General features: G+C 42.2%; 2 protein-coding genes across 2 annotated transcripts; one reads left to right on the plus strand and one right to left on the minus strand.

The window, feature by feature from the left end:
- The first annotated feature begins 211 nt into the window (after positions 1 to 211).
- tk1 (thymidine kinase 1, soluble) lies at positions 212 to 8,175 on the plus strand. The gene is made up of 7 exons (XM_080029628.1): positions 212 to 382; positions 599 to 630; positions 1,055 to 1,168; positions 1,780 to 1,873; positions 2,061 to 2,150; positions 2,404 to 2,523; positions 3,712 to 8,175. The coding sequence occupies exons 1-7, from the start codon at positions 317 to 319 to the stop codon at positions 3,892 to 3,894; spliced, it is 699 nt and encodes a 232-aa protein (XP_079885754.1). The 5' UTR covers positions 212 to 316; the 3' UTR covers positions 3,895 to 8,175.
- Positions 8,176 to 8,316: 141 nt separating this feature from the next.
- On the minus strand, positions 8,317 to 16,050 carry syngr2b (synaptogyrin 2b). Its single transcript, XM_080029627.1, has 4 exons — positions 15,820 to 16,050; positions 12,646 to 12,883; positions 11,257 to 11,393; positions 8,317 to 10,181 (listed from the first exon to the last, which is right to left on the minus strand). Exons 1-4 carry the CDS (start codon positions 15,928 to 15,930, stop codon positions 9,921 to 9,923), a joined length of 747 nt encoding a protein of 248 aa, XP_079885753.1. The 5' UTR covers positions 15,931 to 16,050; the 3' UTR covers positions 8,317 to 9,920.
- Between the last annotated feature and the right edge of the window lie 226 nt (positions 16,051 to 16,276).

Genomic DNA, 16,276 nt, shown 5'->3' on the forward strand with positions numbered 1-16,276 from the left:
CCATCTTGTGGAATAACAGGGTCATTACAGTTAATAGAAAGTCAGTGTAAAAAAAAACACAGAGCCTCTCTGCTCTGATTGGTCAGCAGTGGCGCCTTCGCTTTCCGCTGTCCCGTCGCTGTGTACGCTGATAGGTTCATAGGCTCACGTGACTCGACGCCATTGGCGGGTTTCAGATAAAACAGCTGCTGGCGCGCGGGTCATTCAACATTATTTCCAGAGCACGTCTCCCTGAATGATTGAAATAGCTATATATTTGTTTTAATCGTTTTTTAAATAAACGTTTGTTATACGTAAAGAGTCATCAAACAAAAGAATGGACTGTATGGACTTTCCAAGAGTTTTTCCCAACTCACCGCGGAAAACAAGGGGACAGATTCAGGTGCGGATCTGACTGATGCAACATTATTGTCTTCCTTAAATCATACACTCGTCGAACGAGGCTGAAACTACTGTTGGCAAACATAGTGTAATGTTAAGTCATTAACATAGCTAATGTTAGGTGTGTTTGCTGTATGTGTCTTTGACTTTAATCTCTTAACGTATTACATTCCGGCGTCTTCAGTCTTTCTAACATCTTCTCTCCTGTTGTTTGCAGGTCATCTTTGGACCGATGTTTTCAGGGAAAAGGTGAGTTATCCACACGCAAAATAAAAAAAACAGCAGGGATTTTGCCGGTGAATCCAGCTGGTGTTAATGTTTCTACCGTTTACAGCATGGTTTACAGTAATGTTAAAACAACAGAAGTTTCCGCCCAGACTCGGAACATCCCGCCAAAACCCATTGTTTACCAAACTCTTACATCTATAACATCTATAAATCCTATTTTTTTATACGCACAATTGTTATTCACTAATGCCTTGTATTAGAACACATTTAAGGGCCATTTCACACTGATTTTTTGCAAATAATTCTGAACGAAATTGCATTATGACCTGAAGCTGAAGTTGTAGTATGACGTTAGTTAAAGTATGAAGTTGTATTTTCATGTGCTAAAAAAAAACACATGGGTAAGGGTTCACTGATGAATAAATGATTGTCATTTTGGTTGCAGCACTGAACTGATGAGAAGAGTACGTCGTTTCCAGATAGCCCAGTACAACTGCCTGTTGATCAAATACGCCAATGACACACGCTATTCTGAAACCGGGATGGCCACACATGACCAGTGAGTCCCCTGTTTTTAATTTGACTTGTTTATTCAGCTGACAGTGTCTCACACTCTGAGATAATACACTTGTCTTTGTGGATGTTGTATTGAAGTCAAGAGAGATGGTATGTATACCTAATGGCTTTGTAACCTTGCTCAATAGTTTAGATTTATTTTGTGCTACTTGCAATTTTGATACAATAACAAATACAACATGTGGTGGGTGGGCTTGTGCTGTGTACATGGCATTACATATGCAACTAAGAAGTAGAGCATCATTGAGATGACAAAAGAGAAATGTGAAGCTGAGGTGCATACACTGAAAAGCTATCTATAAGTAGAGCATATAACCCTGTGCGTAAAAGAGTACACTTCAATTTAAATTGATCTGAATTAGGAATTGAATTAGTTTTTACACATCTAGTGGTGAGGTTAATTTTTCGATTTTAAAATTTCTTGTCGGCATTGGAACGTCTTTTGGTTTGTGGAAGGCAGATTGAGCAAGGTTAACAAGGTACCTTGAGAGAAGGGATATGCGAAAAACGAATTTTGATGTGCCTTGTGTGAATTGGTCTTGTATAATGAAACTTAACCACACAGTAAACCATCTTCTCATGCATCTTTTTTAGAAACACGATGGCGGCTGTACCGGCCACTAAGCTGGGAGACGTGCGCTCGCTGGCAATGCAAGTCTGTGTCATTGGAATCGATGAAGGACAGTTTGTAAGTGTAATAATACGGTATATTTACCTGCACATGTATAGATACACATGCTTATTTTTTAATATTCATTTAATGAACTGGTTACTGTTGATTTGACATAGAGACATGAATTTCTTACTGTGCTGCTCTATTGAGCAGGATGTATTCCTCACTTACTAATTCTGTGCTTCTTTTTGTGTTGTTGAAGTTTCCGGACACTGTGGAGTTTTGTGAGGAGATGGCCAATTTAGGGAAAACTATCATTGTTGCTGCGTTGGATGGAACCTTCCAGAGAAAGGTGAGCGTCTGTGTATGTCAGTTATGAACTCTTGAGTGTTTTGTCCGGGCGTCACCCTGACATATCAAGACAAACAGGACTCTGTGTGTGTGTGTGTGTGTGTGTACGCGCAGTAGACACAACAGAATGGACAACACACTCTGCATGAGTAGCACTATGACGGCACCGATTATCCCACACTATAGTGCATCTGTTCTGGTAATGTAATCAGACCTGTGCTTTTTTTTTCTTGCTGTCCTGTGCATTCTCGTAGGCGTTTGGAAACATCCTGAACCTCGTCCCCCTGGCAGAGAGCGTGGTCAAGCTCCACGCCGTCTGCATGCAGTGTTACAAGGAAGCTGCCTACACCAAGCGGATAGGAGCAGAGAAGGAGGTAAGGGAGGCAAAGCTGACAGAAGTCAAATGCCATATAGGCCGTGTTCCAATCCCCCATACTTTCTACTATTTAGTATGGTAGAAAAAAAAATTAGGATGTCCCGATTTTTTTTTTTTGGCCAGATTTAGGATGGTTAGAAAGACCCGGATGTCTACTACATCCGACGAGATTTACCCTGCATTCCAATACCCATACTATCCACTATTTAGTATGGTAGAAAAAAAGATTTAGGATGTTGGCATGCTATTTGGGCGATTCTGACCCATAATCCAGTGCGCACCTGAAGTGAGGTCACATCGACAGAGCCTCCGTATGAAAAGAACCGGGGATGCGACGGATATGTAAGCAAGAGGAAAGATCAAGGCGCGATGTTGGGATGAAATAAATAAGTATCTCTTTTAAAAGAAATTGATGCCCACACAGCGTTTAAGCAACACAGCACTACAACACTTTTTATGGTGTCTTTTTTTTTAAGCGGACTTTTATAATGCACAGCATTAAGTATGCCTTTTTTTAACATTGTCATTGTTCATTTATGTGAGTTATGTCTAAATTCATTTTATTCTACTGGACTGAAACTGGGATATTATTTGATCTTTATCCCCTGCCCTGACATGTAGAGTTGGGCGATTTTTCTGAAACAGTCACATTTTTTAAATTTTTTCAATTTAAATGTTGCTCATGGCTGTGTTCAGAAAGCCATACCAACATCCTACTCATACTCGTTTTGACTTCAATTTGAGTTTGGGTATGCGAGAATTGCCCGGATGAGTACTAACTTCCGGGAAGATATTGGGTATGGATCGATTGGATACTTTTCCTACTCAACCGCCCCACAATGCATTGCGTCTCTTCAAATAACAAATACGTTTTTTTTTTTATTCTTTATTTACAATTCTGCATTTCCTGCACAAAACCGGACTGTATGTAAAAATATCTAAATCTAACCTGTGGAGGGCGGTAATACGCTAAACAGCGTCTAAACGGCCTGAATCTTATAAGAAGAAGACATTCTTTATAGCTTGAGTATACTTCAGTGTGAATGTTTCGACGCACCTCGCATACACAATCGATCTTTAAGTAGACAGTATGTAGTATATAGATGTTGAGTATGTAGGAGGGAGGATGTTAGTATGGCTTTCCAAACACAACCTAACAGTCAACTGTTGTTGGTCTGTGCCACAGGTGGAGGTGATTGGCGGAGCCGACAAGTATCAGGCCGTGTGTCGAAAGTGTTACGGAGGTCTGACAGCGGGCAAAGAGAACAGTGCTCCCTACAGAGATGAAACTCCACCACAGATCCTCACGGGGAAGCTGCAGGAGCCTGGGATATCCAGGAAGCTCTTCTCCTCTCTCCAACTCAGCTGAACACTAATAAGACTTGTTGGGAAAAGTGGTGCGCAGAACCAATCCGGGGGTCAAATGGTCCTTTTTTTTTCCCCCTCAAGCCTTTGTTTGTATAGTTTGTCTGTCTAATCGGTGTGGGTTTTATATTTTCTATTTTTGTATGTTTTTTTTTTTCGATAAGACGGTGCACTTAATAATATTAACCTTCTTTTTTTAACGAGTAAAGCAATGAATAACTCACCGACACATTGTCAAGTACATCCTCCATCTGCATCATTTTGTCTCGAGTTTTTAAATAATTTTCTTGATTGACTAAATGTATTATTAACTGTATATTCAATATGGATGGTTTGATTTGTATGTTACTATTTATGGCAGGTCAGGAGTGAGTTTAATTAAAATATATTGATTCAAGACAAAGGATCTAGCTTTCTCCAATTTAATTTTATTTTATTTATTTATTTTTTAATTGTGAATTTCACCTCTGCCAACACGTACAAAACTTTTAATGTTTTTAACTCCTTGCGCTATCTGTGTAATGTAATCCAATGCACTCACATGCTGCAGTGGACCAAAATAACCTGTTTAAATCCTGGCAGGCTCAAAGGCTGTTCAGTGAGCTGGCAGGCAGGAATGGAAAAGTATATCCTCCTGCATACTTAGTACGTCAAACCTGCAATGCATGTAATGTATTCAACGCTATCCTCCATTAACTGGAACGTCCTGTGAATGATTTTATTTCATAAACAAACAAAAAAAGGGCTCATGTAAATTGCTGTTGTGCATCTGACACCATGACAATCGATTATGAACAAAGAAAAAATGAAAACGAGGGAAGTGGGCACACCGCAAGTCAACAGTCAAATGGAGTACTTGGAAACAGTAGAAAAACTTGTGCCAGTTTCTAAGAAACATTGGTCATAGAAACCAGCCCTGTGTTCCAATCCCCATACTTCCATACTATTTAGTATGCCAGAAAAAGATTTAGGATGTCCCAATACATGCTCGTCAACTGTAGTATGCTGAAAATACATAAATGCCCCACTGACTATAGCATTTTGGAGCATTCGTGTTTATTCTTGACATTTCTCGACATAATGAAAATAAATCTTCTTTATCTGATTTTATTCCTCTCCCGTCGCCCTAAAACTCTTCTGTACTTTAGTATGTAGTGTAGTAAAAAGAAAAAGTATGTGATTTGAAACACAGGGCAGATATCACACAAATCAGTCTAGTTTCATCTAAAACATGGCATGGGGTCTTGTTGAAATTTACATTTGACAAATTAAACCAGGCAATAAGCTTTGCAAATGTTTCAATGTGGCTATTACATGAACATTAAGTCAACAATCAGGCACGCAAACTCGTCACCTTTCGGTGAAATTCACCTTTTTGAAAACAAAATTGGCCACTTGTGTGATTCGTGGAGATCCGTTGAGAAAATATTTTTTGGGGGTGGGGGGGGGGGGGGGGGGTCTGATGGCCAGCACTGTGGGTGTGTGTGTGTGGAGCGGAGCGGAGCGTAGCATGGACATGGAGTGACCATAGTGACTAACTATGATTGACGGATGTTAACTCCTATCATATGAGCTTTGACGGTCATTTGGCCAATCAGAAACAGTGTTTGTCATTGAGGGGCGGTGACATCCGTCAGTCAGAGCGTCTGCAGGGAAGTTAAAAAAAAATTCTCTCCGGAGCGTTCAAGTAGCCGCAGCCGCAGTACTATTATTTTACCGTGTTAATATGCCAACTAGTGTTGCCACCCGTCCCGTTTTTCCCAGAATTGTTCTCTTTTTTCACCAGCTGTCCCGGGAAAAAATAAATCTCTCCCGGGACACAATTTGTCCCGTTTTTTGGGGGGAAATGCCAAAACCTCATTTGATTTCCTTCGTTCAGTAGTTAAGGCCGTTTCACACGGGCTGAGGCGTTTGTTGCGCCAACTAATGCATTCTCGATGGAGAGGCGAGCGGGGCCGGGCAGTGAGAAAGCGCAGCGGGCAGGGGCGGTCTCAACGATCTCGGGGCCCGTTTCAAGACCCAGTGTGGGGCCCCCACTTTTTTTTTTTTAATAAATAATGCTTGTGCATGCTCCCCGCGAAAATAGAAAAAAAGATTGTGGAAACCATTTGGTTCATATACGGATTATGAGATAATGGGCCCAGAATGCCCCCCCCCCTCCTCCTGCCCCACTCCTCCCTATCCCTATTCAACAGATAAAGGGTGGATAGCTACTTTTTATGAACAGTATAGAATTTACACATAGAAAGCTTATTCCTGTATGTGTGAGAGGGCCTTCAAGGCCCCTCATGAAGCCCCTAAGACAGAGCTAATAATGCTTTAGTTTTGCACTTGCTTTTCTATTATTCACCTACTAGTTGAGGGGCCCATGATGATTTATTTCCTTATTTTAGGTGATTCCTTTTTTTAGACCCTTTTATTGACATGAGTGACTGAGCTCTTTGACAATGTGACATGTAAAGTTACTATCAGTATTTCTGGCTTAGGGCCCCTGGGCCTGGTTGCATGCAGTTTTCTTCTCAAAGTGCACCAGATTGATGAATTTTACTTTAAAAGGTTGCATTTTTTTCTTCCGGGGGAGCATTCCCCTGGACCACCCTACAAGGTCCAGGGTTCCCACCTCAGTCTCCTTATACTGTATATCCTACTGTAAAAAGCACTGTAGATGTTTATGGTTATTATAGGTCATTACACTGGTCAGTCTGAACTGGTAGCCTAATAATGGCCGAGCCCTCCGCCCCAAACATCAAGTGTCCCTTTTTTTCCTAAATCCAAGGTGGCAACCCTAGTGCCTACTCGGTTTATGTGAATCACTTTTTAAATAAATTCACAGCGTTTGACAACCGTTGTTTTACAGCCATTTGCATTGATTTATGCTCGCGCTGGTTAACGGCCGCGGTTGGCGGATTGTCACTGCAGATTAACATCCAGACCCCCCTACCGGTGTTTGTTTTCGGACTTCTCACCTTTTTCATGGCTTATGAGTTTGCATGCCTGAACAATACATTTAGAAATGTTGCTGTGGTGCCATTACAATACCGTAATGAGACACAGCAAGTCTTAAGGCATAATTTAGACATTCATTTTCAGTTGGGTAATTACAAGCTGCAGTATACACCATCAGAGGCATACATCGAATTTCAAAATAATAACAAATTGAACTTAATTTTCTGTGAGCATGAAAATAAACCTTTGCAAAGCATTAGTGAGCTGTTTAACCTTAATATAAATTATTCTCCTTCCCCAAAATTCCTTTGAAGTTGTCTCTGCTCATGGTAAAAGTCAATGGCACTATTACCCATATACACTCACCGGCCACTTTATTAGGTACACCTGTTCTGAGGCTTATAAAAACAAAAAGCTAATCGGCCAATCACATAGCAGCAATTTAATGCATTTAGACGTGGTCAAGACAATGTACTGAAGTCAAACCGAGCATCAGAATGGAGAAGAAAGGGGGTTTAGGTGACTTTGAACATGGCGTGGTTGATGGTGCACTGCAGGATGGATCCATACTTTCATGTTGTTTACGCCAAACTCTGAACCTGCCATCTGAATGTCACAACTTAAATCGAGACTCATCAGACCAGGCATGATTTTTCAATCTTCTATTGTCCAATATTGGTGATCCTGTGAGAATTGTAGCCTCATTTCCTGTTTTTAGCTGATAGGAGTGGCACACGGTGGGGTCTTCTGTTGCTGTAGCTCATCTGCTTCAAGGTTGGTCGTGTTTTGCGTTCAGAGATGGTATTCTGTATACCCTGGTTGTAACGAGTGGTTATTTGAGTTACTGTTGCCTTTCTATCATCTCGAACCAGTATGCCCATCCTCCACTGACCTCTGACTTCAACAAGGCATTTTACGTCCACACAAATGCCGCTCACTGCATATTTCTTTCTTTTTCGGACCATTCTCTGTAAGCCCTAGAGATGGTTTAGAGTGAAAATCCCAGTAGATCAGCAGTTTCTGAAATACTCATACCAGCCCTCCTGGCACCCTCAACATTGCCATGTTCAAAGTCACTTAAAACCCCTTTCTTCCCCATTCTGTTGCTCAGTTTTAACTTCAATAAGTTGTTCCGTCCAGGTCTACATGCCTAAATGCATATTTATGCTGATTAGTTATGTGTGTTAACAAGAAAATTAACTGCTGTACCTAATAAAGTGGCCGGTGAGTGTATTTGCCTTCAGTAAGTTTAGCAAAAGATTTTTCTAAAAGATATACATAATCAAAAAAGGTCTTCGCCTCCAGTGTGGTACCATAACAGTGTCATGTTTTACAAAAACACACATTCCAATGTTTGTCTGTTTAACCTGTCTGTCTTTCACAGACTTTAGACTTTTAAATGTGTCACCGTAACATATCTTGTTTTAGACAAGGCAGTTAAGGTGTTAAAGTGACAGGCGTATAACTGAGGCACAGAGCAAACAAAGTAAACCCCGGCCTGCGTTCCAATACCCATACTTCCATACTATGAAGTATGGCAGAAAAAGATTTAGGATGTCCCAATACAAGTCAATTGTAGTATGCTGGAAATACCTAGATTCCCCACTAACTCCAATAGTATTTTATTTGTCTTTATTCTTGACATAATGAAAACAAATCTTCCTTATCTGATTTTTTTTTTCTCTCCCGTGGACAACACTCTTCTGTACTTTAGTATGTAGTGTAGTAGAAAGAAAAAAGTATGTTATTTGGAACGCAGGGCCATAGTCTTTCTAGTGGACAGGTGTTTTGAGTCCCACCACTGCAGGCTGACGTGTTATTAAGTAGACAAAACTACTGCAGCCTGCCTTCAACAGTTTTAGATGAATGAGCCTGTAAACAGGAGATAAACATCAGCGCTCACCAAACTAAATACATGTCACCCAGACCATGGAGGAAGTGTGAGGCCGCTCTGCTTGCTGGGGCTCAAGAAAAGGACTGGGTGGCTGGCAAGTTAATAAGTGACTTGTTTAGTACGAGGAAAAATGCTCCGTGGATAAACGCGCTCTATAAGTGCATCGTTAACGTATCTACACACTCCTCCCTTCTTTATGAACGTTGGCCATAGGTTAAAGCATAAGCCATAAGGGCAAAACAAAGACTGGGAAATGAACTGAATGGCACATGTGACCTAACACATATAATTGTTGCATTTGGTCAAGAAATGTAAGGTTTGTAACTGTTTCTCATGTCATAATCAACAGCACCTTTTTACTAATTAGTGGTCTTATAAACATAGCTCATTTAGATTGGCGGGAAAATTATCAATTTTGTTGTAGCGCAAAAGTTGCCAAAGTTTCTTTCAAGAATGATTTTATGGTTATGTGGCAAAAAAAGTATCTTCTTAATCTATAGAACCCACACTGGGACATTTGGCTATACGGTCTTCGCCCACTGTACTACTCCCCCCTTCCAAAAAATATCATCTGTTAATTTAATACATCCCAGATTGCTCATAGGTCTTCAAGATAAATGCACTGAAGGGGGAACATCCAAATAAGAGAACAGAAAATCAGGCACATACAACCATTAAAATGGCAGCTTTGCATAGTCAAATCTATGTACAAATGCATATTTGCAGGTTTAAACAGAGAGTAAAGAGTGTGGCCTTCTACCTCTCTGATTGGAGCTTGTCACAGGTATTCTTCACATTGTCCCATTATGTTACCTTTGACCCCCCCACAAGGTACATTATATCTACCTCTCCCCTTCAGGATCAGCCCATTTGAGGTTAAAAAAAAAGTTGCGTCTTTGCACACACAGGCCCAAGGTCAGATTACCCAATCACCAGCGCTTATCTCCACAGTCTGCCCGGCGTCTTGAGATCTGATCAAGGACAGACAGTAAACCAGCGCTGCGTCACACAATCTCTGACTTGCGGTTGCACTGCTCAGGTTGGAAAAAGTGTGTTGAATCAAAATGAAAAAAAAAACCCCACATCAATATGATATGGCTCTGGGTCTGCGCAGTGCAACCACAATCAGTCCGACCAGATGACCCCGGGAACACACCGCCTCGTCCACTCCTCAACCTCCCCTTTGTGTCTCAGAAGCTGGGGGGCTGGTAGCCGAAGTCCCCTTGCGGCTGGGGGTTTGGGGTGAAGGGAGGCTGCTGGTGCATGTCGGGCACGCCGCTGGGGTAGGCTGTGTACGTGGTAGGGGTGTAGGTGGTGGGGTTGTAGGAGGTGGGCGCGTAGGTGGGAGGGTAAGGGGTGTGGTGGTCGGACGGCGTCTCCGTGTACGTCGGTATGGAGACTTCATCAACACCACGGCGGAAACGACCCAGGGCAAAGTAGGTCAGGATCCCCTGCACATAGAAATAGAAAATGTCAAGGCCATATATGGGAGTTCCTTTACAGCCTTTTACCAGTATTTCAATATAATTCACAATATTGCTAAAGCTTCACTTCGTAACAGTGTTAGAATAAACTTAAAGCCTCTGGAAACCTGGTCTAAAATAGTAAAATATATTATATTAAAGTTGAATGAACATAATTGTTGATAAATATTACAAAAAAGTAGTAAAAAAATTAAGCTTTTTTACTGTCTAGAGACCGTTTACCAGGACTGTGTGGGCGTTGCCGTATCAAACAGTCTCCTTGGCAACAGCCATTGTTTTTATAGAATGTTCGAAGAGAGAACTGCCGTGATTGGTTCAAAATACTTACTGTGTTGTAAGAACCAGAGCATAGCCCGCCTCAACTAAACCGACTTTCTGTAAAGTTGATCAAACTAAAATGACAATATCTTTGATTTGGATTGATAAATATGCATAACTCTTTTCGAATGCTTACTATCATGCAACTTACTTCCCAAATGATATAGTAAGAAGGATTTTGGTTTACAGTGGTTTTGAAGCTTGCTTAGGGAAGTTACGCTGTCACAATGACACTCAGTCTGTCAATGCAATACATTATTGCTACATCACAGACAAGGTTTGATGTAGGCTTTTCCTGAAAAAGCCTTCTGAAAAAGGCATTCAGGTGATGACAGGAAGATTTGAAAGCCCTTTCAATTTTGAGTTTTGTTGTTAGAAAAAAATAAGGTCTGCTGTTACAACTACACTGTGCAAACTACAAAAGATTACCACCAAACCCTCCCACCTGGAAGACTTTTACAGATAGTAGGCAACCTTCAATTGTTATTACGCACGAGTCTGACAGTAAGAAGAATACTATTCAAAAAGTCAATGACAGGTAAATGTCTCTACCATTGTTTTATTATAGGAAAAAATGTATATAGAATTGAAGAATGTGTAATGTGGTAGACAGTTTCTGGCCAACAGTCAACAGTAGAGCCTTCTCACTCATAGAGCTCAGTGGCTAAAATCTGAGCTTTGTGTAATTTAGAGAAGAAGAGAACAGCAGTCCCCACTCACTCACCCATGTGGCGATGGAGAAAAACGAGAAGGCTATGATGGCTCGAGCGGCGTCCATGGGGACACCATTGACGTCATGAGTGCGACCCCACATGCTGGCCAACAGGCAGAAACAGACGAACCACAGGAAGGTCCACGCCCCTAGAAAACACACCGAGACACAGATGCACAAACACAGGAGCAGATTATAAGCCATTGTTTTTTGACTGCCTGAAAAGATTTGAGAAGCTGAAAAAATAAAAGCGATATGAAAAAATATGAAAAGTGAATTCCTATGAAAAACATACCAAAGAACAATAGGGAATAGAAAAAGAGAGGGTGGGGAGGTGGCAGGGGGGGGGGGTCTCTTGTTGCCGTCTGCTAAAATGACCACGAGCTGTTTTTCACACTACCACTCCTTTGTTTCCTTGAAGAATGGATGACCATCTACTGCGTGTAACAGTGACACACGTTTTGTTAAGTTAGGGAAACAAGGCAGTGGTCTGTCCAACTCCACGCCTATACTCAGAGAAGGAACCAACACACAGTACAATAATAAAGCTGGGATAAAAAACGTTTTAAAAATCCCTATAAACTACAGCTAATCACCATCTTCAACAACCACTAATATAGCTCTCATTAAATGTTTTTGTTGGATTGTTGGAGAGAAATTTCATCGCAATTGTTTGAATGTCAATTTATATCTTTAAGTAGTATGAAAAAAAGATTTGTTGTTGACATTAGTGGTAACATGTCAACCGATTTTTTCTGTACGGGGGAAATGTAAGACATGTCTGCCATTCTCCTTTACAGGCTATACTACACCGTTCATGTTCATCTCCCACACATCAAAAGGGGGAGTGTCCTGAGAAACCCTTACCAATGCTGAGGGGAACAGCAGAGTAGAGTGATAATACTGATGAGTCGGTCACTATGAGCGACACCTTTCACTTTTACACCAACCCTGCGTTCAGAATCGCATACTCTTTCTTTTTTCTATTCTACATACTACCATTTGACGATAAAAATAATCTAGTTAGGATGCAGTATGCTACAATTGGGACATACTTTTCCCTATCTATTTCATCATAACATCGCGCCTTGATCTTGCTTTAATATCCGTCGCATCCCTGTTTGTTTTTTTTATACGGAGGCTCCGTCGATGTGACGTCACTTCACGTGCGCACTGGATTATGGGTCAGAATCGCCCAAATAGGATGCTGTTTTCAACTAAAAATCTTGGTCCGGAAGTAGCAGACATCCGGGTACTTCTAACCATCCTTAATCTGGCCACATGAATCGGGACATCCTAAATCTTTTTTCTACCATACTAAAAAGTAGAAAGTATGTGATTCGGAACGCAGGGAAAAGTCATTTGACCCAAAGACATCACTTTAACTCTCTGGGCTTATACCTGAGAATCCCAGGTCGGCCATGACAGCATACTTCCTCTCCTGTGCGTTGCTCATAAAAGGCATGTAAGCATCCAAGACCAGGAAGGCCACACAGGCAAGGAAGGCAATCACCCCGATGCCAACGGCGTATTGGCACGCCGAGTCATTCTGGTTGAAGATGCACTTTGCCGTGGCACTGTGGACAGAGTTGATGTATCCTTCTGTCGTGATGCTGGCAAACACCACCAAGGCAAAGATCTACATTGGGAAAAAAAGGGGGGGGGGGTGATGTGGCCTTCAATGATTTGCAAAGACAACATGAGAACCATGGTTTTTTTCAGTCTTTAGGTTTACCCATTAACTTCACATTGCATACTTTACATCGCTGCCAGCCATTTTCTAAAGCAAAAGCTAAAACATGTTGAGACCTTTTCCGGGACAGACAGTGGTTTCAGTTCATGAAAGTACAGCATAGAAATCTACTGGCAGAGACTATAAAAGTGGTACACTTATTGAATCATTGTCTTCTTTAAGAAGCAGGGCCCATTTGGTAAGTTTGGAAAAACTCTTCCTTATTGGTAGTTCATACAAGACACTCGTACATCTGGTAGTTTGGTCTTCTGCTACTAAAGTTCTGATAGCAGGAGCCTCTACTGTCACAAAGTCACCAAACTATTTTTCTTTGGCATTATACGGCTAAACTGTTAAGCAGTTTCTTGAATGCAACAGTCTTGAAAATGAACATTCTTGTGACAAAATGAACAAACATTCTCAGATTTATTATGTACGGGTTAACGGAAAAAGATCATCGCACTTTAATGATGCGTTAAGACATTTTCAACCAAAAAATCTCAAAAACCTGGAACCACTGTTACATGTTGACTGTTACATTATATTGGCATCGGTGTATCTCTTTTCTTATCGCTGACTCTTGAAATACACACCACACACACACACACACACACACTCTCTCTCTCTTGGTTGTCCATCGATTTCGATGATGACGTCCACTTTTAACCTTTTCGTAAAAAAAAACATTTTAAATAAGCAAAAACATACTTCTTCACTTACTTACTTTACTTTCCCTATCCTATCACATGGCTACCACAGCCCAAACAGCACAGCCACCTTCAACAGACCCAGGCTCTGAACACACACACACACACACACACACACACGCACACACACACACACACACAGACACACGCACACACACACGCACACACGTTGTTTGTTTGGTAAGTGAAGAACGCTAACTGAACGTCCCGTGGTCTGCTGCCTGTCTGCTCTGGTTACCCACCTAACCATGTGACCTACTTCTGAGTGCAGCTGCCTTGAACATGTGACTCCAGAGATGCCACCGACTCCCTAACAACGCTCATAATGAGGAAAGAGAGAATAGAGAGCGACTGTTTGACGGGTGGGAAGGGAGAAGTGAGAGGGCAGAGAGAGATAGAGAGAGAGAGACAGACGGACAGAGAGACATAAAGAGAGAAAGAAAGAAACAGGCCACAAATCCTTCCAAGGGGATCACCACCAAAAAGTACCGAAAGTTACAGAAGACAGGAGAAGTTAAGGGGAAGTGAATATGGGGGAGTTCCAAAACGCAAGACAAAAAGTGAGACAGAGGGATCATTAGCGGGACAGATGGACATTTTTTTTTCAGTATATAAAATGGACAGATGGAAGGCATTTGAGTGTCCAAATGTCCCATATGTACACAGAGGGCTTACTTCTGATGCGTGTTGCTCATTATGTTGGTATATACTGGAAACTACTGTACAGTTTCAGTGCAGAATTTAACCGTCAGGACAAAAACAACTTCAAATGAACTTTCTTCCTCATTCTGGCATTTCTGAGAAAGGTATAAGGATGTGATTCAACATAAATGTTCAGAAGCTACTGCACGCACAAGCCTTTTACCCAGGAACCTGTGTGGTGCATTATGGGACCTGTAGGCAGGAGTTACAGACCTAAGAATGCTTTCTGGAGCCACAGGTGCTGGCTGGATGAAGTAAGATTAAAACCACATGGGGGTCCAGCCAGAGAATTTGAGATAAGGTGTGCACAGCTGCAGTATGTGTGTGTGTGTCTGTGTGTGACCAGTAAAAGCAAGGGTCACTGGGGGAGAGGGATCACCTTACCTGCTCATCAGCCCCTGTTTACCAGTGACACACGTAATCTCTCACACACACACACACACACACACACACACACACACACACACACACACACACACACACACACACACACACACACACACACACACACACACACACACACACACACACACACACACACACACACACACACACACACACACACACACACACACACACCAGTTGAGGCAACCAAGGGCACATTCTGTCCTCAGTCCTCATCAACCACACTGGATATAAGGCACACTATTCAGGTGTAGGCCTACATGTGTGTTTTCAAACCATGAGCTCACCAGAGCAGTCTTGCCCAATAAGCGCCATTAAAACTCTCTCTCTAACATCTACTGAGGATCCACACCTTTCATTTCAGGGAAGATAGAAACCCAATCCTTACCATCTGTTTGCTCACAGTCACCCAGGGTTAGACAACATTGTGTTCAATTGTGCAACCACAGAGATTAATGCTGGACTTAATCCAGACCAGTGTCCAAACCACAAAAACAAATATGTGCCACAAGATTTGCCTAGCAACAAGTGATCAGAAGCGTATACAACAACTTTCCCTGGTTCATGAATTCCCCCCTTCACACAATAACCCTTTTGTTCTGATAACGACTGTGAATAGCCTATTATAGTCTTGTATCTCTCTACTGCTCGATTGAAACAGTATACGCGTTAAAATGTACAAACGTTTCCCATTTCAGTTGTGGTTTTGCTTCCAGAAGTGGACGCCTCGGATTATCTGGCCGTTTTTACTGTCTTTTGTCCTCTGACAACAGCAGTGTTGACCTGAGCTGTCTCCGAGCTGCTGTCACACGCCAGCTGCAATGCAACATGACGCCCCGCGGAGACGCTGCTTACAGTAGCCTGTTGTTCACCAAACACAACTCATATCATATTAACCGCTCCAGGGACGCAGGACGGGAAACGCACCTGCTCACGCACCATGTCGGACATGATTTGTATCTTATGAACCTTTAACCCTCTTTTTTTCCCAAACACAAACTGCATACCTAACATCAACTGCACACTCACCCAGCTGAGCAGGCGCACGATGGTCTGCGGTTGTCTGATAAACTTGCTGGGGTCGAAGCCGCCACCTGCGAGCGAAGCCCCGTACGCGCTTGCACCGCCCGTCTCCTCCATGTCTCTCCCGTTCAGACGATCCTCTGGTGGGGCTTTTTCTTCTGGTTTCAAGACAGACCTGACAGACAGGGCAGCCTTCTACCAGCTCAACCACGCTCAAACTTTAACTACCGAGCTGCTGCTTCAACTTGACGGAAGGCGAGAGTCAGCCAGAGGAGCTGCGCGGGCGGCTGCGCGTCAGAGAGGCGGGGCTGATCGGTTAGTAGGAACCAGGAAAGATGATCATGTGCAAATGTCACAATTATTACGACACTACAACCACAACGCACGCTCAAGGGACAGACACGTTGCTTGTACATTGCGAAAAGGCCAGTCAGTAGGTTTGAACAGAGTTTATTGAAGCACA

Source organism: Ammodytes marinus (genome assembly GCF_949987685.1).
Source record: "Ammodytes marinus genome assembly, chromosome: 6".
Lineage (NCBI taxonomy): Eukaryota > Metazoa > Chordata > Actinopteri > Uranoscopiformes > Ammodytidae > Ammodytes > Ammodytes marinus.